This window comes from Sceloporus undulatus, chromosome 3, assembly GCF_019175285.1.
Source record: "Sceloporus undulatus isolate JIND9_A2432 ecotype Alabama chromosome 3, SceUnd_v1.1, whole genome shotgun sequence".
Taxonomy (NCBI): Eukaryota; Metazoa; Chordata; class Lepidosauria; order Squamata; family Phrynosomatidae; genus Sceloporus; species Sceloporus undulatus.
This window is the reverse complement of record NC_056524.1, coordinates 87,649,082-87,671,813: the sequence shown is the minus strand read 5'-3', so window position 1 is coordinate 87,671,813 and position 22,732 is coordinate 87,649,082. Positions and strand designations below refer to the sequence as shown.

Below are 22,732 nucleotides of genomic sequence, written 5' to 3'. Positions count from 1 at the left end.
TCAGAGCCATTTAAGCACTCAGGTGTATTGACACAGCTGAATTAAAGCCATTTGACACCACTTCAATTGCCATGGCTGTCCTACAGGATCACGGGATTTGTAGTTGGGTGAGATATTCAGCCTGATCTGATAAAGACCTCTAGGGCCTCGCCAAACTACAAATCCCAGGATTCTGTAGGACACAATAATGGCTGTTAAAGAGGTCTTAAAGCGCTTGAGTTCTTCAGTCTGGATTAAAAAAAACCCTGTGGTGGAGAGATAGAGAGGAACTCTAAAGCTTCAAAGTGCTTTAATTCTGTTATCTGGATATTTAATTTAAATTCAATTTAATTCTGTTATCTGTGGTGGAGAAATAGAGAGGAAGCCTAGAGCGTCACAATGCTTCTGTTCTGCAGTCTGGGGGGGAAAACAACTATGGCGGAGGAATAGAGAGAAAACCTAGAACTGTACCCAGACTATTGGCCAACATGGCTGAGGCTTCTGGGAGATGTAGTCCTAAATCTCTTAAAGGGGCACTAGAGCGTCAAGGTACTTATCTAGATACAGTAAAACCTTTGGTGGGAGAAATAGAGAGGAGTCCTAGAGCGTCACACAGGGCTTTAACAATGGCCTGGAGGACGCCTAGAGCGTCCGTGGTGACGCAGGCCCGTGACGTAGCCCGGAAGCGACCGGGCTCTCCTTTTCCGGAAACAAACGTTAATCCTGCCTTCCCCCCTTGAGACGGTTGGGGAAAGCGGGGGGAGGGCGCTGGTCCCGGCCAAGATGCTGCGGGGCCTGGGCGGCTGGTTTGGGATGAGCCGGGAAGGGGAGGCGGGGGACAGTCCGCCTCTGGTCGAAGAAGAAGGGGAGCCCCGAGGGGACGCCGGGGAGGGCGGCCAGGAGCAGGGGGAGCTCCAGGGGGAGCCGCAGTCGGACTCGGACTCGGACCCGCTCCTCCACCAGGCCAAGGGCCTCGGCAGTGAGTGTCCTCCCCTCAGTGGCCTTGCTTTCCTGGCTCTAGGACAGGTGTCGTTTTTGCCCTCCCCCTCAGTCAGTACGACACACTGTTCACACTGCACTTTGACACCCCTTTGGCCTGCCAAGGCTCAGCGCTGTGGAATTCTGGGAGTTGTAGTTCTGTGATATACGTAGCCGTCTCCGTCAGAGAGCTCTGGAGCCCCACTAAACTACAGTCCCCAGGATTCCTCCAGGCAGAGCCATGACTTTTAAGGCAGTGTCAAACTGAGTTAATTCTACAGTGTGGCAGCAGACTCAGTAGGAATGACAACAAGGAAAGTAAGGACTCATATCTGTGGATGTAAAAGTAGTTCCGGAGCCATATTTCCTGCTTTCCCCAAGGAATTTAATGCTGCAGCGTGGCAACAGTTGGAGTTGGCTCCTTTAATAGTTGTGTATAGAAGAAGGAATTTCAGCAGCTGTTTTTGTTTGTCACACCATTAGGCAGCAAGTAACACCTGCTGGATTTCTGCTCTTCTGTAGAACAGGTACAGGGGCCCTTGACAGTTGCCATTGTGGCAACCATAGTCCGAATGGACATGAACTTCAAGAGGGTGAAGCTCCCAAAAGTGTGTTCACTCAGTTTAACCAGGGTTTACTCCCAAGAGGAGAAATTGTAGCTTCTAGGACAGGGAGCAGCTGGAAGTTGCTTTTGCTTCTGTAGATTGGTTATCATAAGTTAGTTATGCTCAGCATATGTACCTGAGACTGACTTGTGAAACCTACAGGAGCTTCAGCTGTAGCAGAGACTTCATATTTACTGTATCTGTTGTTTTACTCCTTGAAAAGTATGGCTTTGCTTTTTAAAGCCAGTGTAATAGGAGTGTATATCAATTGCAACAGTTTGGAGAGGGACCTGTTGTAGTCTGTTGCTGCAAAAATGACAATCATGCGATACCTTATCGACTACATTTTTTGTCATACTCTGGCTCACTTCATGCATCCATTGAAGAAAGCGGGAGTGTATACAGTAAAACCTTATGCTACATAAACCTTGTTAGTCTTTTAAAATGTAAGGTACTTGGTTCTTTTATCTGTTTTAGTGCTGTATCAAAAAACTTGTGAAATATTGTGCCATTGATGTTTCTTTAAAACTGATGCTTATATTGCTGTTTTAATACTACTCTATTTCCATTCTTAATACATACAATTTTAATGAGAGTGATGGAAAGATTTGTGTGATTTTTAAGAGGAAGGGAAGAGAAAAATGAGGAAACCTCTGAGTCCTGTTCTCTTTCTCTCTCTCTCTCTCTCTCTCTTATTCAAGAGAACAGCTAACATAAGTGTGCCTTTGTGGAGGATCTATTTATCCTTCCCAGCTCCTGAGCATTATATCCCTTGAGCAAACAGAAGGGTGAAAAATATATTCAAATGCCTCTCCTACAAATAAACAGATCTTTTAGAACATTTTGCATTTTCCTAAATTGTAATTACTTGTTCTGTGTTTACTTGAATCTAGTCTGGTTGACTTCAAATTGTTAAAACAGGTAGGACAAGCTTAAACACAACTTCATTATAAGTCTATATTACTGGATTGATTAGAAACATAGCACTTGGGGAGGGGGGGGGTCTCTCCCGTTTCCCAGGAGGCAATTAGGTTTTGAATTTAAATCTGCCTGTGTACCTAACTGCCTGCAATCCAAGCTGCATTAAATCACTTTTAGATTTTGCCACACTTCAAACTGAAGTGTAACACTTTTTTGTTATAGTTGTCAAGAAGAAAACCACCACCATCAGCATTGTTTTCTCAATTTAATTGTGCTTCAGATATCATCTAAGGCCATTGTCCCTAAATTTACATCAAGGAATCAGCTAAAATCAAGGCATCCTGATTTTAATTAATGTGTGCCGTAATTTCTTCGATATAGATTACTAGGTTTCTTTTTTCTGTTCTTCAGATGGAAAGTGCTGGCTCCATATCAGTTTCTTTTATTATTTTTTTATTTTGGGTTGTTTGTTTGTTTTTGCATCTCTATATTGTGCAGAAGATACAGTCCAGGATTAATCACATTAGTCCAATATATGTAGCATATTTTATATACAGAATAGGCAACGACAAATCAATGTGTGTGTCAGAGGCATTATGCTTAGAAACTGGAAGTACTGCGTGAATGACTGAGGTTGAAGCCACAGACAGATTCCATCATAGCTTAGACTCATTATTTATAACAACTAATTTTTGAAGCCGCGATAAAAGAACATATCCTGAGCTGAAATGGTGTCTTATTTCCAAAAGGTTATCTCTTCAGTTTTGCTACTACCGCCACAAAAAAGATATCTGAATCAGTTGCAGAAACAGCACAAACAATAAAGAAGTCAGTAGAAGAAGGAAAAATAGAAAATATAATTGACAAGGTACTTTTTTCTGTTGTAAATTTATCATGAAATATTTCATATTATGCTTCAAGTCATGTTTAAGGCATTATGAGATCAGCTATCAATAAAGTGTTATGAACAACTACCATATTCAGGGGGGGGAAATGAGATACTGTCCATCAGCTTTAAACAAACTTTGACTAACTGACAAAAGTTTAGAATTCTTAATACTCAGTAAATTTGGTATACTGAGTAATACTATATATATTTGATGTAAGCATTTGTCTGTGCCGGTTCTCTTAGGTTTCATGAGAGCAATTTCACATTCAAGTTCCATTTGATGTAGAAGATAAAAAATGTGGCATACCTAGATTATCACGCATTTTCAACATGCATATTGTACATTACTTTGCTACACTATTTCATTTATTTTCTATGCTGCCTTTCTCCCAGAAAGGACCTAAGGTGGCTCACAGATAAAATGTAGTGTCAGTATTTGTTCTGCACACTACATTTAATTGTTTGTTTAAATAAGTACTAAAAGGTTCTGTATAAAACTAGCAGAAGTTAGAAACACGTAAGTGCTACGATTTATACAGGATTGGCAACACAGGCTGAGTTGACAATCAAAGATGAATTACCACTATTTTAAAACTGCTAGTAATTACTTTATAAATATTTTTGGTCACCACATGATATCAGCGTATTTCGTCTTGTTACCTGCCCTTGAGTTGGCTCAGACTCATAGCAACCCTATGGATGAGATATCTCCAAGAATCACTATCCTCCGCTGCCTTGGCCAGATCCTGTAAGCCCCATAACCCCCCGTGATCAAGTCAATCCATTTGGTTTGTGGTCTTCCTCTTTTTTCTACCATCTACCTTTCCTAGCATTATTTTTTTTTCTAGTGATCCATGCCTTTCCATTGGCGCTTTACAGAACGCCCAAAAACGGCACTCTGTCAGCGCCGCTGGTTGCTGCGTCCGGGAACCACAGCAGACAAACGTAGTGATTCCCAGATGCAACGAGAAAGAAGCTGCAAAATGCAGCTTCTTTTAGTGCCAAGGAAATGGTGCCACAAGTGGCCAATGGCGCACTTGTGACATCACTTCCGCCGTGCAATGTGCGGATGCTAAGCGTCCGCGGCGTCAAGACGGCAGCGCCCGTGTAGAACGGGTGCCGCCATTTTGTACGCACTGAGCGCGTACTAGGGTTAGTGGTGTCCAGAAAGGATGCTCCTTTCTAACCCTAGTACGTGCGCGGCACGTACTTTTTGTCCATGCGGAATGGGCCATTATGTCGTCAAAGTATGATAGTCTCAACTTGATCATCTTAGCTTCCAAAGAGAGCTCTGGTTTGATCTGTTCAAGAACCCATTTGTCTTCTTGAATGTCCACTGTATTTTAAGTATTCTTCTCCAGAACCACATTTCCAATGAGTTGATTTTCTTTGTGTCTACTTCCTTTACTGTCCATCTCTTGCATCTGTACATGGCAATTAGGAACACAATGGCCTGACTTTAGTGCTCAGTTGTATGTCTTTGCTCTTCAGTATCTTTTCTAGTTCTTTCATGGCTGCCCTTCCCATTCCTAGTCATCTTATTTCTTGACTGCAGTCTCTATTCTGGTCAATGTTTGATCCTAGATGTGGGAATTCTTTAACTATTTCATTTTCCTCATTGTCTAGATTGAACCTGAGTCATTATTTTTGTTTTCTTAATGTTCAGCATCAGGCCTGCCTTTGCATCTTTGATCTTATTAACTGTTCCAATTCCGCAGATCTTAAGTTGTTAATGTTGCTTCCTCCTATCTTAACTCCTCCATTTTCTGATTCTAATTCTGCTTTACTTAAGATGTTGTCAGCATATAAGTTAAACAAGTAGGGTGATAGGATGCAGCCTTGCCTGACCCCTTTCCCAACTGGGAACTTTGTTTCCCTGAATTCTGTTCTGACAATGGCCTCTTGTCCTTGATACAGATTCCTCATCAGGACTATCAGAAGTAGTGGCACCCCCATGTCTCTGAGTGCATTCCATAGCTTTCATGTTCTATACAATCGAATGCCTTCCTGTAGAGTCCATGAAACACATGCTGGTTCTCTTTTTTAATTCTTTGGTGTGTTCATTAGCCATCACATGTTTGCAGTGTGCTCCCTAGTGTCCCTTCCTTTTCTGAATCCTGCTTGCAACTCTGGAATTGCTCTCTTCATGTATGATTGGAGTCTATGCTGCAGAATCTCAAGCATTGTTTTGCTTGCATGTGGGATTAGTGATATTGTCCTTCAGTTGCCGCAGTCTTTTGTATCTCCTTTCTTGTGGATTAGTATGTGTATCGAGCATTTCCAGTCTGTTGGCTATTTCTTTGTTTTCCATATTTGTTGGCATATTTCAATTAGCACTAAAGTTGCATCTGTCTGTGGGCATTGTAGCAGTTCAAAGTGTTGCTGTACTCTATATGGCTCTTCATGGTTTGGGTCCAGGTTATCTGAAGGACTGCCTACAATCTTTCCTGGGTTCCAAGATCTTTCAGGGAGGTCCTTCTCAGTGGTGCTCCAAGGTGCCAGTTCCAGTAGGGTTTTGAAACTGATTGGCTACTGAGGAAGGGGCTTTTAAGGTACTGATGGTATGCTTATTTTAAATAAAAATGATAATGTAGTTTTAAAATGCTTTTTTATTTAGATGTCTTTTAAATTATAGTTGGTTTTATTCTGTTTTAACATTATAATATCTTTTATGCTTTTTTACTGATACCAGTTATATCCATTTTATCTGTAGTTGTTTTGATTTTGTTTTGTATCACCTTTCCAGTTCCAAGAAACAGAGAGGCTATAAATCAAATAAGAGAGCCAGCATTGAGTAGTGGTTTGAGTGTTGAACTACGACTCTGGAGAACAGGGTTCAAATCCCCACTAGGCCATGGAAACCTATTCGGCGATCTTGGGCAAGTCACACTCTCAGTCTCAGAGGAAGCAAAAGCAACTCTGAACATATCTGGCCAAACAACAACAACAAACACCCCAAAACCTTCTGACAAATTTGCCTTAGGGTCACCATAAGTCTGAAACACAAAGCACACAACAACTCAAATAAATAATGACCCCTTTGAGCAGAACATAGTGATCACAAATGAGGTGATAGAAGGGCTTAGAACTGCTGCTTCTGCAGCTGGCAGCAAGGACACAGTGGGTCATGGGATAACTTCCCTCTCAGTGATGCTGATCTGTTATAACACATGTTGGTGGTGGAGGATGGTGGCCAGGACATGGCAGACAGTGCTTTAGGGAGAGAAAATAATATGCAGAATCCAGACTTTGGATTTTTATTTTATTTTTTTACCTTTCTACTGTATGCCACATAGTAACAGCTTCCTGTTCTAAAAATCTCAGTCAACTGTTGGTGCTAATGGCCTGTTACAGACAGCCAAATAAGCTGCTTCGAGTCACAGTGGAGGTATGGTGTTTCAATGATACATGCGTCCTAAGAGTCCAGAAGTCGCACCAAAGCCACGGTCCAGACTGGAGCGTGGCGTTTGGTGTGGCTTCTGGACTCTTGGACGCATGCATCATTGAACACCATACCTCCACTGTGCTCGAAGCAGCTTTATTTTGGCTGTCTGTAACAGGCCAAAGTGACTATGAAGAGTCTTAACATCTTTTTCTTGCTTTGATGTTATGTCCAAACTCTATTATATAAAGAGATCAACTTCGCTTTTTTTTCAAATGCTAATATAACCTTGCTTCATTTCATGCTATACATCTGTTCTTTTGTCTTACAGACCATTATAGGAGACTTTCAGAAGGAGCAGAAAAAATTTGTTCAGCAACAACACACAAAAAAATCAGGTAGTATTTAAATAGTGTAATTGAAACTGGAATAATACTCAAACCTAATATGCGTTTAACACAACAGAATATACAATTTCAATAGCTTTTGCTAGACATATAATGTTCCAAGTTAAGTATAGTCACATCTTAATTTCTCACACTTGTTCATTAGCATTTTAATCCACTGCTTTAGTCCACCATTTTGCTGACTTTTGAGTAAACATATGGACCAATTATGATGTTAAAATATCAGATAGTTAATTTCTAATTTACATAAGAGTAGCAGATAGTCTCAAGAGCAATTTAGATCCATTCATACTTGAATGTATTGACTATTACAAGTACAAGGCAATTTGGCTGCTTATGGAAGCATGAATGCACTGAATGTTAGCATGATATTAGCATGGCCTTGCCATTTTTGTTTTAAAGTAGAGCTAAAATAAGGGAGTGCAGTGTTACATACATTGGTGTCTGACATATCCTCTCTACAGTCTCCTCCGTGCCCAGTTTACTTCGGGGGTATGGAGAAAGAAAGGTCCAAAACACACTACAGAAATAATCCAGTTTGAGACCACTTTAACTGCCCTGGCTAAGTACTAGGGAATTCTGGAAATTGTAGTTTATCGTGGCATCAGAGCTCTCTGACAAAGAATGCTAACTATTTCACAAAACTACAGTTCTCAGAATTCCCTAGCATTGAGCCAGGGTAGTTAAAGTCGTCTCAAATAGGGTTATTTCTGCAATGTGTTTTGGACAAGTTACCTGAGGTCACCCAAATGAAGCTGGCAGGAGCAAAGAATCTTGTTTTAAAATAGCTGATTTGTTTAAAGGGAGGTTCTTTTGTTATCCACAGCTATACAAAATACAAAATGTAACATATACAGTGAGTAGGTGGTGAAATACATATTAACATTGAATTTGTTGCAATATATCATTTAAAAATCATTTTTAAAAAGCTTTATTAAAATAATCCATATTTTAAGTGCTGTACTTACAACAAACAATAGCCTGTTTCTAAGTTTGCCCAAGTTACATTTTCTATAAGAAAAGAAAATTTTCTACATAATTTTGAAGACTTAGCAGTTGTTTGGTATTTACTAATGTACTGTTCACTGTGGTCCAAAACACACAGCAGAAATAATCCAGTTTGAAATCGCTTTAACTGCCCTTACACAATGCTAGGGAATTCTGGGAACTGTAGTTTTGTGAGAGAGCTCTGGTGCCACAATAAATTACAGTTTCCAGGATCCCCTAGCACTGAAGTTAAAGTGGTCTCAAATTTGTTTATTTCTGCAGTGTGTTTTGGACCTACACTTACTTTCTGACAAGCTTAGGGCAGCATACATGTCCTTTCTCCCTGCCCACCCCACCCCTCCAATTGTATTGTTATAACTATCCTTTGAAAACATGAGAGTATATGGGACTGGATCAGTTTTGTGGCCAACTGTGGATTACATCCTGTTTTGTACAAACTTCAATGAAATGAACAGGAGCAGTATAAGAAAAGGCATTTCTCTTGCAGTCTCCCACAGCACCTCCAGAGGGCCCCAACTCCTTGGAGCAGTAGATTTTTAGAGGACTGTAGGAAGAAGGAATAAAGTAGAGATCTCTGGGATCCAACCCATATGTTTAATTTCTGACTTAAAATATGGAATCTGCTTATTAGATATGTGCCACAATATTTCTGATTTGCTGACTTGTGGTTTGGGGTACTGATTTGTGATGAACTGATCAAAATTAGCATTCACTTAAAAATATCTTAATGGTTGACACTCTTCAGACAGGACAAGGATATCAGTGGTTTGGCTATATCCTGCTAGTGCAGCATTATAAAATACCTCCCTTTTCATTTGCAGAAGCAGCTGTGCCTCCTTGGGTAGACAGCAATGAAGAAGAAACAATTCAGCAACAAATACTGGCCTTATCTGCAGTAAGTAGTCATTTGTGTGTTTTTGCTCACACCATCATTTTCATTGAAATATCTGCAAATCTCAGCTAGTGCTTACCTAAAATAAGACTGCGTATAGAAACACTGTGTGCATATGCGTGTGTGTGTGTGTCTGTACACATCTTTAAGTCACCTGTCGACTTACGGTGACCCCATGAATTTCATAGGGTTTTCTTAGGCAAGAAATGATCAGAAATGGGTTTCCAATTCCTTCCTTGGAAATATACATTTCATGACAGCTAATGAAAATGTTTGTAAGGTTTAGAGGGGTCATAGTCACTGGTAATACAAGACTAACTTCCCTTACTCAAAAACTGTTTGTTATTCCAAGTGTTGTTAGAATTACTTGTTCTTATGACTCCTTTTTTTAACAACATGTCCAACACTGACAACTGATGTTTATTTTGTGAAGGACAGAAGAAACTTTTTGCGTGATCCACCTGCAGGAGTTCAGTTTAATTTTGACTTTGATCAGATGTATGCAGTGGCACTGGTAATGCTTCAGGAAGATCAGCTTCTGAACAGAATGAGATTTGATCTTGTTCCAAAGCAGTAAGTGATCTGTCTGAATTTTTCTTTATCTACTTTATTGTTTCCATAGCTACATCTCTGAGTAAAAGATAATGGCTGATTAATAGTTATGACAATAACTAACACACATTACTTGCTAATATTTTGGTTCACATACTAACATTCTCTGTATATAAAAATGTGACATAATAATTATGGTGTGCTATCAAGTCAGTCTAAAAGAATATTCAAGGCATAGTTATAGTAAATTTTCAAATATTTTCATGTTGACTCTGAAGAAAGTAGTGTCATACTTTGTAACAGGAGATTGTAATATCTTGCCAATCTAACCTTATGAAAGATCCAGTGAGTTCCATCTACCTTATTACTAAATGCATGTGTATAACATTGTTAACAAATTCACTATGAAGGAAACATTATAGCATTTCATTCCTATCTATGATATTATATGCAGTGCAGTATTTGAGTGCTTATCATACACTTTATCCATGCAATATTCCCCCTTTTGGAAGAAGGATAGTACATTTTAATTGCATTCTTAGCCAGCCCCTTCCACATTATCTTGGCTGAGAGTGTACAAATTCTCCCATAAAATGTATTTAATTGGTATGTGAACTGCTCATAGTGCTAGCAAATTAAATTATTCCCATTCTAAGATTAATATTATGTGTTTTGTTCTTGGAACCAAATCTCCAGTAGAAAAAGGGTTACCTATCTATTAGGGCAAGTGCCTGGAAGTCTAGAGCCCGGTGGTGCAGTGGTTAAATGCCTGTACTACAGCCACTCACTCAAACCATAAGGTTGCGAGTTTAATACTAGCGAAAGGACTCAAACTTGACTCAGGTTTGCATCCTTCCGAGGTTGCTAAAATGAGTACCCAGATTGTTGGAGACAATTAGCTTACAGTTGTAGACCTCTTAGACACCATTAGTTCAGTATGAAATGCTATATAAATGAAGCTGTTTATATGTTCCATGTTATTAAGTCAGTACAGTTACTAAAGTCATGTATTTACTGTCTTCAGTGTAAAGGAAGAAGTTTTCTGGAGGAATTATTTTTACCGTGTCTCACTAATTAAACAGTCTGCGCAACTTACAGCACTAGCTGCACAACAGCAAGCAGTGAGAAAGGAGAAGAATGACAGTGAAGAGGAAAGACAGCTGACAGGTAGGCATTTATTTTGATCAAGCATTTCACTATGTAGAATCCAACAGTGGCATGGAGGTTGGCAAGATGACCTTTGGGTTTCCTTTCAGTCCTACTTCCTGTGATTATATGTTGAATGGCATCCCCTTTCTCACTAGGTAAAAAAAAGGCACATTCCAGATTCTCTTCAATGATTTCCTCACAATAGGCTACTTTAAGTTACATATGAATTGCTCCCATGGAAGTCCAACAACATATGGGGCAAAACTTTGTTCTTACCCCTGTTTTAAAATTTTCTTTGGCTAGTAGAAGCTTCAAAACTACAAGGCTTCACATTGCATAGCAGAAATACTTAGTGAAGAATAAAGGTTTCTTCTACTACCAAAATTTTACTGAAATTCATATTTTAAGAAAATGCATCAAAGAAACAATATTAAAATATATATGAAATAGTAGCGTCCTTGCAGGGGGCAGGGAAACCTGGCAAGGCGGGGCAGGGCTTCTGCAAGGAGGGGCGGGGTGTCACCCAGTGTGGTCCAACCCCCACCCCCCAGTGACAGCACTGGTTAAAATTAAGCTTTCTGTAATATAGACAGATGTCTTATCACAAAGAGCCAGTGTGGCATAGTGGTTTGAGTATTGGACTATGACTCTTGAGACTAGGGTTCGATTCCCTGCTCAGACATGAAACCCACTGGGCAAGTCACATGTTCTCAGTCTCAGGGGAAGGCAATGTCAAACCTGCTCTGAACAAATGTTGCCCAAAAAAAAACCATGATAGGTACACCTTACGGCTGCCATAAGTTGGAAACGACTTGAAGGCACACAACAACAACTCCTCACTTGATTCCCATTCCTCCTATACATTCTCAGATTGTCTCCATATAATACAAGCATCTCTTCTGGAAGCTGCTATCTTCTTTGTATAATATAATCTTTTATCAACACTTGGTACTGAGAGCACAGGTCTGTGAGTACATACATCAAAGACACTATGTTCTTCTCAAAAATAACTTATAGCTATCCCTGAAAGATGAATACAGCACATCATAGACTCAGGGAAGGTTGAAGTCAGCTGTCTTATTTGAAAGAGATAAAAAGAAATTGATGTCCTTGAAATGCACAAAGCAGTATTGCAGCCATAAAAAGAGAATTTTGCCTCCATTATTCTACTCCCCTTTATACTTTCAAAACTGCTAATGTTGTCCAGTTTCATTTCTTTGTGTACAACACTGAAAGTGGTTTCATGTACAGTAAGAGATGGAAAATATTAACATTCCAGATGTTGTTGAATTGCAATGTCCATTATTCCTGACTTTAGCAACAGTTGGAGAGTCATAGGTTCCCCATCCCAAGTGTAGAGGGTTCTGCACTTTTGTTATTCATAGAAATGTGCTACTGCCTTCTATAGCAGTCACTGCTCTCATCTCATTTCCAAGGTTGGGAGGAAGCCTGGTGGTGGTTTGGTCACTGTGCTGAGGTGGCATGAGAACTATTTTGGTAGCACAGGACCAAATCAACAAACACTTCCACTCCAAAGAGGCTGGAAAGGGTGTAAGTGATTGTCACTGATCCCACATGGAAACACAGTATGAAGTAAGGCCAATAATATTGGCAGCATCTAGGTGACCATATTTTTCTTGATTACTAAGACCAGACAAAATATGAGGTCCTGTTCATATAGGGCTGATTCATTTATCACTGATTCATATATCATATGCGCACACTGTGGCACTGTGCAGTTGAGCTTTGGTAAGCCTAAGCCCTGCATGCTTCTCCTCTCTTCTTCCTCTTATCTAAGGTAGAACATATAAATCTTTTGGTAACAGTTTTTAGCCAAGCTCACTTTCCTGTTTCAGCCAGGGAAACTACATTTTCTTACAAACTGCAAATAACTAACTAGGAAATCAAACCAATTTAATAATCTGGTTTATACAAACAGGAGTTTCCCATTTTCACATGCAACTTATGACTAGCCAAAAACTTTACATGTTTTCTCTTAACATGCAAAGAAAGTGTCTTGACAGACACTGTTATTTGATATGCTTGGTTTAATAATCAAGAAACCACTATAAGCCATAGTGTCATGCCTTAATCAATGTATAGATGTTTGCAAGTAAGATGTAAATGTTCTGCATTTCAAAAAGTTGTCTTCAGAATTCTACCATTTGTCTTTTCTTTCCCTAGAAACGGTGAGGCCAAAAACACCACCTGTAGCAATCAAGTCTCAGCTAAAACCTCAAGAGGTAAAGTTGTTCTTCAGTGAGTCTACCTGTATATACAGCACCAGAATCTTTTGATCTTATGTTAATCCAAACTGATTTCTAAATAATTGCTTACCAAATCCCCAGGGGATGTATCTGTATATACTCAACTATAATTCAATTTAATTAAGTTGAGTGCAGGTTTTGAGGACAAAATTATGAATTTTTATATAACCTGTGGATTAGTCAACGATAAAACTTAGGGGCTTGTAACAAAGGATCTAAAGGATGAAGCAAAGTAAAACAATGCCAAAGAACTTAGAAAATTCCAGCATGCATAACTGTTTGTGCTCACCCTAAAGGCAGGATGGATGAAAGAATAGAGGGGTCAGTGCTTCCAGGACAGATTACGCTATTTCAGCAATGTCCAAACTTTGGCCCTTCCGTTGTTTTGGACTTCAGCTCCCAGAAGCCTCAGCCCCTTTGGCCAATGGTTTGGGATTCTAGGAGCTGAAGTTACAAAACAGGGAACAGTTCTTTTTTAAAAAAGTAAGAGTTAAAGTACAGTGCTTACATTGACCTGTGGATAAGTTGACTCAGATTTTTGGAGTTAATTTTTTGACTAAAATTTCTAGACTTATACATAAGTATACAATTGGCCCTCCTTATCCCCGGATTTTTTTATCCATGGATTCAAGCATCCATGATTTGAAAATATTTTTAAAAATATACAAATTCTAAAAAGCAAACACTGATTTTGTCATTTTATATAAGGGACACTATTTTGCTAGCCCATTATACTTAATGGGACTTGAGCATACACGGATTTTGTTATCCGTGGGAGATTCTGGAACCATACCCCAACGGATAACAGGGACCCACTGTATATCGTGGGAATCAAGTTAAGCTGAAATGAGGTTTAAATTGATGTTTCAGAGATGTTAGTAATATTGATTGTTCTTAAAGTACTATAGTTGCTATAGGAAGTTTGGTATTTGCCTATAGAAAGTTATTCTACCCAATGAGGTAATGTGCACTATTCTATTCTCCATCCCCATATCACAATATTGTTGCCAGATGTTAGTAATGACTTTATGACATTATTTTAAAGGAGTAAGCAGGAGTAGAGTGTAAGAGTCACCATAGCTCAGTGCTGACTTTTTGTAGTCAGAAAACAAAAGTAGAATGCTTGGTTGTTGCAGCAAGATAAAGAGGACAAGAAATTTTGGGAGTAAAGAATACAGGCAGTTGTGCTTTGGAAAAATATGTTTTCAAGCTGTATTACATAGCATTTTAAATAGTGACAGAAGAAGTAAAAGTAGGTAAGATGAGACTTTGCATCTTTCCCTTCTATGAGCCACAGTCATGCTGTGGAGCTGAAGTATCTTGACAACTGTCTCTAAGCCTTGGTCTTTTTCCACTTTGTATCGAAATTCTGACCATGTAATCTCTCTCTTGATCCATTCCCTAAGGGGAATAGTACAAGCGACTAGAAATGTCTGTAGAAGCATTTGTAGAAGCAGTGCAGGTAATTGCATTTTAAATTCCCTATCTCCTTTAAAATGTTATTTAAGGAAGATGAAGAGATTTCCACTAGCCCAGGTGTATCAGAGTTTGTGAGTGATGCTTTTGATGCATGCAACCTGAATCAGGAAGATTTGAGGAAAGAGATTGAACAACTTGTGCTTGACAAGAAGAAGGATACAACCACAGAGGAAGGTAAGTGAGTTTTCATATTCTATTAGCTTTAGTGATTGGGTGCTGAATTTGCTGAACTTGGCATATGGTTTTTGAACAGCCATCCACCAGGGACGTAGCTAAGGGAGGGGGGGTTTTCTGGGGTCCGGACCCCCCCCCTTAGCAGGAGGAGTGAAAAGGGCGTTCAGCCCCAAACAAACACCAGGGAGTGCGCTACTTACTCTCCTCTAGGCTTCAGGAGGAGCAGAAGTGGTTCCCTGGCGTTTGTTTGGGGCTGCGTTCAACAAGCGCCCTTTTCTCTCCTTCCGGCCCTGGCAAAGCCAGGAGGAGTGCCCTTTTGCAGGGCCTGATGAGGAGGTGCCTGAGGAGGAAGCCCTGGAGGAGAGGGAGGGAGGGAGGAGAGGCTGCATCAGGCTGCATCCACACTAAAGAAATAACCAGGTTGGGCAGTGCTTTAACTCTTTTCTAGCTCATGGCTATGGAATTCTGGGAGTTAGAGTATGTTCTGGGGTCCAGATATCGAGGCTTGGCTCTTTTCTGGCTCCTGGCTATGGAATTCTGGGAGTTAGAGTATGTTCTGGGGTCCAGATATCAAGGCTTGGCTCATTTCTGGCTCCTGGCTATGGAATTCTGGGAGTTAGAGTATGTTTTGGGGTCCAGATATTGAGGCTTGGCTCTTTTCTTGCCTCCTTGTATAGGACACATCCTACATTTCAGACTTCTGCCCAGAAGGAATTTCAAAAGTCCTCATTTTTTGTAAGGCAAGCAGATGTCCTCCTTTTCTAGGACGGGTCCTATGTTTCAACATTCTGGCCTGGATGAATGTAAAAATGTCTTCCATTTTTGGTAGGAAGACACACGTCCTCCTTTATCCAGGATACGGCACACATTTCAGACCTGCCTAGGAGCAATGTCAAAACATCCTCCATTTTAACAGGGTGACCAGACATCATCCTTTATCCAGGACACATCCTACATTTCTGCCCAGGAGGAATTTCAAAACATCCTGGTTTGTTCAGAAGTGTGCTTTTGCCAGCCTTTCCTTGAGACTGAGAGACTGTGACTTACTTGCCTAGTGGGTTTTCTTGGTTTGTTCAGAGTGTGCCTTTGCCAGCCTTTCCTTGAGGCTGAGAGTGTGTGACTTACTTGCCTAGTAGGTTTGTTCATAGAGTCTGCCTTTGGTGACTTGGGTGTGTGCGAGTGTGCGCCTTCAAGAGGTTTTCTTGGGAGGTTTGTTCAGAGAGGGTTTGACTTTGCCATCCTCTGAGGCTGAGAGAGTGTGACTTGCCCAATGGTTTTCTTGGAAGATTTGTTCAGAGGAGATTTGCCTTCACCTTCCCTTAAGGCTGAGAGAGCGTAACAAGCACTGTGATGTCCCTTGTGCGCCGCACCATTGACATGTAAGATATTTAGCCTTCTCTGTTGGAGAGAATCAGATTTTCATTGAATCCTGGTCTCCAGGGTCATAGAATCCTAGAATTGGAAGAGACTGCAAGGGCCACCCAGTCCAACCCCTTTATTCTGCCATGCAGGAACTCTCAATCAAAACATCCCCATTGACAGATGGCCACCCAGCTCTGCTTAAAGACCTCCAAAGAAGGAGACTCTGCTGCACTCCAAGGAAGGAGTGTGTTCCACTGTTGAACAGCCCTTACTCTCAGGAAGTTCCTCCTAGTCTAACACACAAAGCTATATCCCAACCTCCTATCCAGGAAGAATGTCAAAATGTTCTCCATTTTGAGCATGACTGAGAAACACGAATTTATATTGTTTTTTATTAATGTTTTTGGCTTTTAGTTGGGTGTGTTCTCCATTTTTGAACGTCCTACAATTTGTCCTACATTTTATCATGCATCATGTCCTACATTTTTCCTACATTTTGTGTCTGGGGGGGGCTCTTAGCCTCTCAAAATGGTGGCACTTAGTCTGGACCCCCCCCCTTCCCAAAATCCTGGCTATGTCCCTGCATCCACTTCCCATTTCAGATAAATTTTGCATCAGTTTTTAGAGCAGAGCAAATACGGAATTTTTTATAATTTTATTCTAAATAAAGCCAAGCACTCTGCATTGAGAAATCTTACTTCATGTACAGTGCTCCCTCGGGTTACGAAATTAATTCGTTCCGCCGCCGCTTTCGTAACCCGAAAAGCCTTCGCAAGCCGAAAACCCATAGGCGCTAATGGGGAAAAGCCGCGATTTCGTGTGAAATAGCGCCGAAAAGCACCAAAAGACAGTGAAGAGGAAAGACAGCTGACAGGTAGGCATTTATTTTGATCAAGCATTTCACTAGTAGAATCCAACAGTGGCATGGAGGTTGGCAAGATGACCTTTGGGTTTCCTTTCAGTCCTACTTCCTGTGATTATATGTGAATGGCATCCCTTTCTCACTAGGTAAAAAAAGGCACATTCCAGATTCTCTTCAATGATTTCCTCACAAAGGCTACTTTAAGTTACATATGAATGCTCCCATGGAAGTCCAACACAATATGGGGCAAAACTTGTTCTTACCCCTGTTTTAAAATTTTCTTGGCTAGTAGAAGCTTCAAACTACAAGGCTCACATTGCATAGCAGAATACTTAGTGAAGAATAAAGGTTTCTTCTACTACCAAAATTTTACTGAAATTCATATTTTAAGAAAATGCATCAAAGAAACAATATTAAAATATATATGAAATAGTAGCGTCCTTGCAAGGGGCAGGGAAACCTGGCAAGGCGGGGCAGGGCTTCTGCAAGGAGGGGCGGGGTGTCACCCAGTGTGGTCCAACCCCACCCCCCAGTGACAGCACTGGTTAAATTAAGCTTTCTGTAATATAGACAGATGTCTTATCACAAAGAGCCAGTGTGGCATAGTGGTTTGAGTATTGGACTATGACTCTTGAGACTAGGGTTCGATTCCCCGCTCAGACATGAAACCCACGGGCAAGTCACATGTTCTCAGTCTCAGGGGAAGGCAATGTCAACCTGCTCTGAACAAATGTTGCCCAAAAAAAACCATGATAGGTACACCTTACGGCTGCCATAAGTGGAAACGACTTGAAGGCACACAAACAACACTCTCACTTGATTCCCATTCCTCCTATACATTCTCAGATTGTCTCCATATAATCAAGCATCTCTTCTGGAAGCTGCTATCTTCTTTGTATAATATAATCTTTTATCAACACTTGATACTGAGAGCACAGGTCTGTGAGTACATACATCAAAGACACTATGTTCTTCTCAAAAATACTTATAGCTATCCCTGAAAGATGAATACAGCACATCATAGACTCAGGGAAGGTTGAAGTCAGCTGTCTTATTTGAAAGAGATAAAAAGAAATTGATGTCCTTGAAATGCACAAAGCAGTATTGCAGCCATAAAAGAGAACTTTGCTCCATTATCCTACTCCCCTTTATACTTCTCAAAACTGCTAATGTTGTCCAGTTTCATTTCTTGTGTACAACACTGAAGTGGTTTCATGTACAGCAAGAGATGGAAAATACTAACATTCCAGTGTTGCTGAATTGCAATGTCCATTATTCCTGACTTTAGCAACAGTTGGAGAGTCACAGGTTCCCATCCCAAGTGTAGAGGGTTCTGCACTTTTGTTATTCATAGAAATGTGCTACTGCCTTCTATAGCAGTCACTGCTCTCATCTCATTTCAAGGTTGGGAGGAAGCCTGGTGGTGGTTTGGTCACTGTGCTGAGGTGACATAGAACTATTTTGGTAGCACAGGATCAAATCAACAAACACTTCCACTCCAAAGAGGCTGGAAAGGGTGTAAGTGATTGTCACTGATCCCACATGGAAACACAGTATGAAGTAAGGCCAATATATTGGCAGCATCTAGGTGACCATATTTTTTCTGATTACTAAGACCAGACAAAATATGAGGTCCTGTTCATATAGGGCTGATTCATTTATCACTATGATTCATATATCATATGCGCACACTGTGGCACTGTGCAGTTGAGCTTTGGTAAGCCATGCCCTGCATGCTTCTCCTCTCTTCTTCCTCTTATCTAAGGTAGAACATATAAATCTTTTGGTAACAGTTTTTAGCCAAGCTCAGTTTCCTGTTTCAGCCAGGGAAACTACATTTTCTTACAAACTGCAAATAACTAGGAAATCAACCAATTAATAATTGGTTTATACAAACAGGAGTTTCCCATTTTCACATGCAACTTATGACTAGCCAAAAACTTTACATGTTTTCTCTTAACATGCAAAAGAAAGTGTCTTGACAGACACTGTTATTTGATATGCTTGGTTTAATAATCAAGAAACCACTATAAGCCATAGTGTCATGCCTTAATCAATGTATAGATGTTTGCAAGTAAGATGTAATGTCTGCATTTCAAAAAGTTGTCTTCAGAATTCTACGGTTTGTCTTTTCTTTCCCTAAACGGGAGGCCAAAAACACCACCTTAGCAATCAAGTCTCAGCTAAAACCTCAAGAGGTAAAGTTGTTCTTCAGTGAGTCTACCTGTATAACAGCACCAGAATCTTTGATCTTATGTTAATCCAAACTGATTTCAAATAATTGCTTACCAAATCCCCAGGGGATGTATCTGTATATACTCAACTATAATTCAACTTAATTAAGTTGAGTGCAGGTTTTGAGGACAAAATTATGAATTTTTATATAACCTGTGGATTAGTCAACGATAAAACTTAGGGGCTTGTAACAAAGGATCTAAAGGATGAAGCAAAGTAAAACAATGCCAAAGAACTTAGAAAATTCCAGCATGCATAACGTTGTGCTCACCCTAAAGGCAGGATGGATGAGAGAATAGAGGGGTCAGTGCTTCCAGACAGATTACGCTATTTCAGCAATGTCCAAACTTTGGCCCTTCTGTTGTTTTGGACTTCAGCTCCCAGAAGCCTCAGCCCCTTTGGCCAATGGTTTGGGATTCTAGGAGCTGAAGTTACAAAACGGGAACAGTTTTTTTTAAAAAAGTAAGAGTTAAAGTACAGTACTTACATTGACCTGTGGATAAGTTGACTCAGATTTTTGGAGTTAATTTTTGACTAAAATTTCTAGACTAAACATGAGTATACAATTGGCCCTCCTTATCCCCGGATTTTTTTATCCATGGATTCAAGCATCCATTTGAAAATATTTTTAAAAATTACAATTCAAAAAGCAAACACGATTTTGTCATTATATGGACACTATTTGCTAGCCTATTATACTTAATGGACTGAGCATACACGATTTTGTTACCTGTGGAGATTCTGGAACCATACCCCAACGGATAACAGGGACCCACTGTATATCGTGGGAATCAAGTTAAGCTGAAATGAGGTTAAATTGATGTTTCAGAGATGTTAGTAATATGATTGTTCTTAAAGTACTAAGTTGCATAGGAAGTTTGGTATTTGCCTATAAAGTTATTCTACCCAATGAGGTAATGTGCACTATTCTATTCTCCATCCCCATATCACAATATTGTTGCCAGATGTTAGTAATACTTATGACATTATTTTAAAGGAGTAAGCAGGAGTAGAGTGTAAGAGTCACCATAGCTCAGTGCTGACTTTTTGTAGTCCAGAAACAAAAGTAGAATGCTTGGTTTGCAGCAAGATAAAGAGGACAAGAAATTTTGGGAGTAAAGAATACAGGCAGTTGCGCTTTGGAAAAATATGTTTTCAAGCTGTATTACATAGCATTTTAAATAGTGACAGAAGAAGTAAAAGTAGGTAAGATGAGACTTTGCATCTTTCCCTTCTATGAGCCACAGTCATGCTGTGGAGCTGAAGTATCTTGACAACTGTCTCTAAGCCTTGGTCTTTTCCACTTTGTATCGAAATTCTGACCATGTAACTCTCTCTTATCCATCCCTAAGGGGAATAGTACAAGCACTAGAATGTCTGTAAGCATTTGTAGAAGCAGTGCAGGTAATTGCATTTTAAATCCCTATCTCCTTTAAATGTTATTTAAGGAAGATGAAGAGATTTCCACTAGCCCAGGTGTATCAGAGTTTGTGAGTGATGCTTTTGATGCATGCAACCTGAATCAGGAAGATTTGGAAAGAGATTGAACAACTTGTGCTTGACAAGAAGAAGTACAACCACAGAGGAAGGTAAGTGAGTTTTCATATTCTATTAGCTTTAGTGATTGGGTGCTGAATTTGCTGAACTTGGCATATGGTTTTGAACACCATCCGCCAGGGACGTAGCTAAGGGAGGGGGGTTTTCTGGGGTCCGGACCCCCCCCTTAGCAGGAGGAGTGAAAAGGGCGCTCAGCCCCAAACAAACACCAGGGAGTGCGCTACTTGCTCTCCTCTAGGCTTCAGGAGGAGCAGAAGTGGTTCCCTGGCGTTTGTTTGGGGCTGCGTCAACAAGCGCCCTTTTCTCTCCTTCCGGCCCTGGCAAAAGCCAGGAGGATGCCCTTTTGCAGGGCCTGAGGAGGAGGTGCCGGAGGAGGAAGCCCTGGAGGAGAGGGAGGGAGGGAGAGAGGCTGCATCAGGCTGCATCCCACTAAGAAATAACCAGGTTGGCTGCTTTAACTCTTTCTAGCTCCTGGCTATGAATTCTGGGAGTAGTATGTTCTGCGGGTCAGATATCAGGCTTGCTCTTTCTGGCTCCTGGCATGGAATTGGGAGTTAGAGTATCTGGGTCTGTCCAGATACAAGGCTTGGCTCATTTCTGGCTCCTGGCTATGGAATTCTGGGAGTTAGAGTATGTTTTGGGGTCCAGATATTGAGGCTTGGCTCTTTTCTTGCCTCCTGTATAGGACACATCCTACATTTCAGACTTCTGCCCAGAAGGAATTTCAAAAGTCCTCATTTTTTGTAAGGCGAGCAGATGTCCTCCTTTTCTAGGACGGGTCCTATGTTTCAACATTCTGGCCTGGATGAATGTAAAAATGTCTTCCATTTTTGGTAGGAAGACACACGTCCTCCTTTATCCAGGATACGGCACACATTTCAGACCTGCCTAGGAGCAATGTCAAACATCCTCCTTTTAACAGGGTGACAGACACATCCTTTATCCAGGACACATCCTACATTTCTGCCCAGGAGGAATTTCAAAACATCCTGGTTTGTTCAGAAGTGTGCCTTTACCAGCCTTTCCTTGAGACTGAGAGACTGTGACTTACTTGCCTAGTGGGTTTTCTTGGTTTGTTCAGAGTGTGCCTTTGCCAGCCTTTCCTTGAGGCTGAGAGTGTGTGACTTACTTGCCTAGTAGGTTGTTCATAGAGTCTGCCTTTGGTGACTTGGGTGTGTGCGAGTGTGCGCCTTCAAGAGGTTTTCTTGGGAGGTTTGTTCAGAGAGGGTTTGACTTTGCCATCCTCTGAGGCTGAGAGAGTGTGACTTGCCCAATGGTTTTCTTGGAAGATTTGTTCAGAGGAGATTTGCCTTCACCTTCCCTTAAGGCTGAGCGAGCGTAACAAGCACTGTGATGTCCCTTGTGCGCCCACCATTACATGTAAGATATTTAGCCTTCTCTGTTGGAGAGAATCAGATTTTCATTGAATCCTGTCTCCAGGGTCATAGAATCTAGAATTGGAAGAGACTGCAAGGGCCACCCAGTCCAACCCCTTTATTCTGCCATGCAGGAACTCTCAATCAAAACATCCCCATTGACAGATGGCCACCCAGCCTCTGCTTAAAGACCTCCAAAGAAGGAGACTCTGCTGCACTCCGAGGAAGGAGTGTGTTCCACTGTTGAACAGCCCTTACTCTCAGGAAGTTCCTCCTAGTCTAACACCAAAGCTATATCCCAACCTCCTATCCAGGAAGAATGTCAAATGTTCTCCATTTTGAGCATGACTGAGAAACATGAATTATATTGTTTTTTATTAATGTTTTTGGCTTTTAGTTGGGTGTGTTCTCCATTTTTGAACGTCCTACAATTTGTCCACATTTTTCCTACATTTTGTGTCTGGGGGGGCTCTTAGCCTCTCAAATGGTGGCACTTAGTCTGGACCCCCCCCTCCCAAAATCCTGGCTATGTCCCTGCACCACTTCCCATTTCAGATAAATTTGCATCATTTTTAGAGCAGAGCAAATACGGAATTTTTTATAATTTTATTCTAAATAAAGCCAAGCACTCCGCATTGAGAAATCTCTCTCATGTATC

At 40.7% G+C, this 22,732-nt stretch overlaps 2 protein-coding genes across 3 annotated transcripts in view; one reads left to right on the top strand and one right to left on the bottom strand.

Moving 5' to 3' along the window:
* The window catches only part of CTPS2 (CTP synthase 2), a 96,916-nt gene that overhangs the window by 70,181 nt on the left and 4,003 nt on the right, over positions 1-22,732 (bottom strand).
* SYAP1 (synapse associated protein 1) overlaps positions 453-22,732 on the top strand; it is a 23,623-nt gene continuing 1,343 nt past the window's right edge. Inside the window, exons 1-8 of one of the 2 annotated variants that reach the window (XM_042456989.1) lie at positions 453-528; positions 3,233-3,351; positions 7,086-7,152; positions 8,991-9,064; positions 9,495-9,634; positions 10,638-10,780; positions 12,947-13,005; positions 14,538-14,682. In XM_042456989.1, coding sequence (XP_042312923.1) covers positions 468-528; positions 3,233-3,351; positions 7,086-7,152; positions 8,991-9,064; positions 9,495-9,634; positions 10,638-10,780; positions 12,947-13,005; positions 14,538-14,682 — 808 coding nt within the window. In that variant the 5' untranslated portion in view covers positions 453-467. Of the gene's footprint in view, positions 529-665; positions 959-3,232; positions 3,352-7,085; positions 7,153-8,990; positions 9,065-9,494; positions 9,635-10,637; positions 10,781-12,946; positions 13,006-14,537; positions 14,683-22,732 lie in introns of those variants that run through there. The other variant, XM_042456987.1, reaches the window with a different exon arrangement.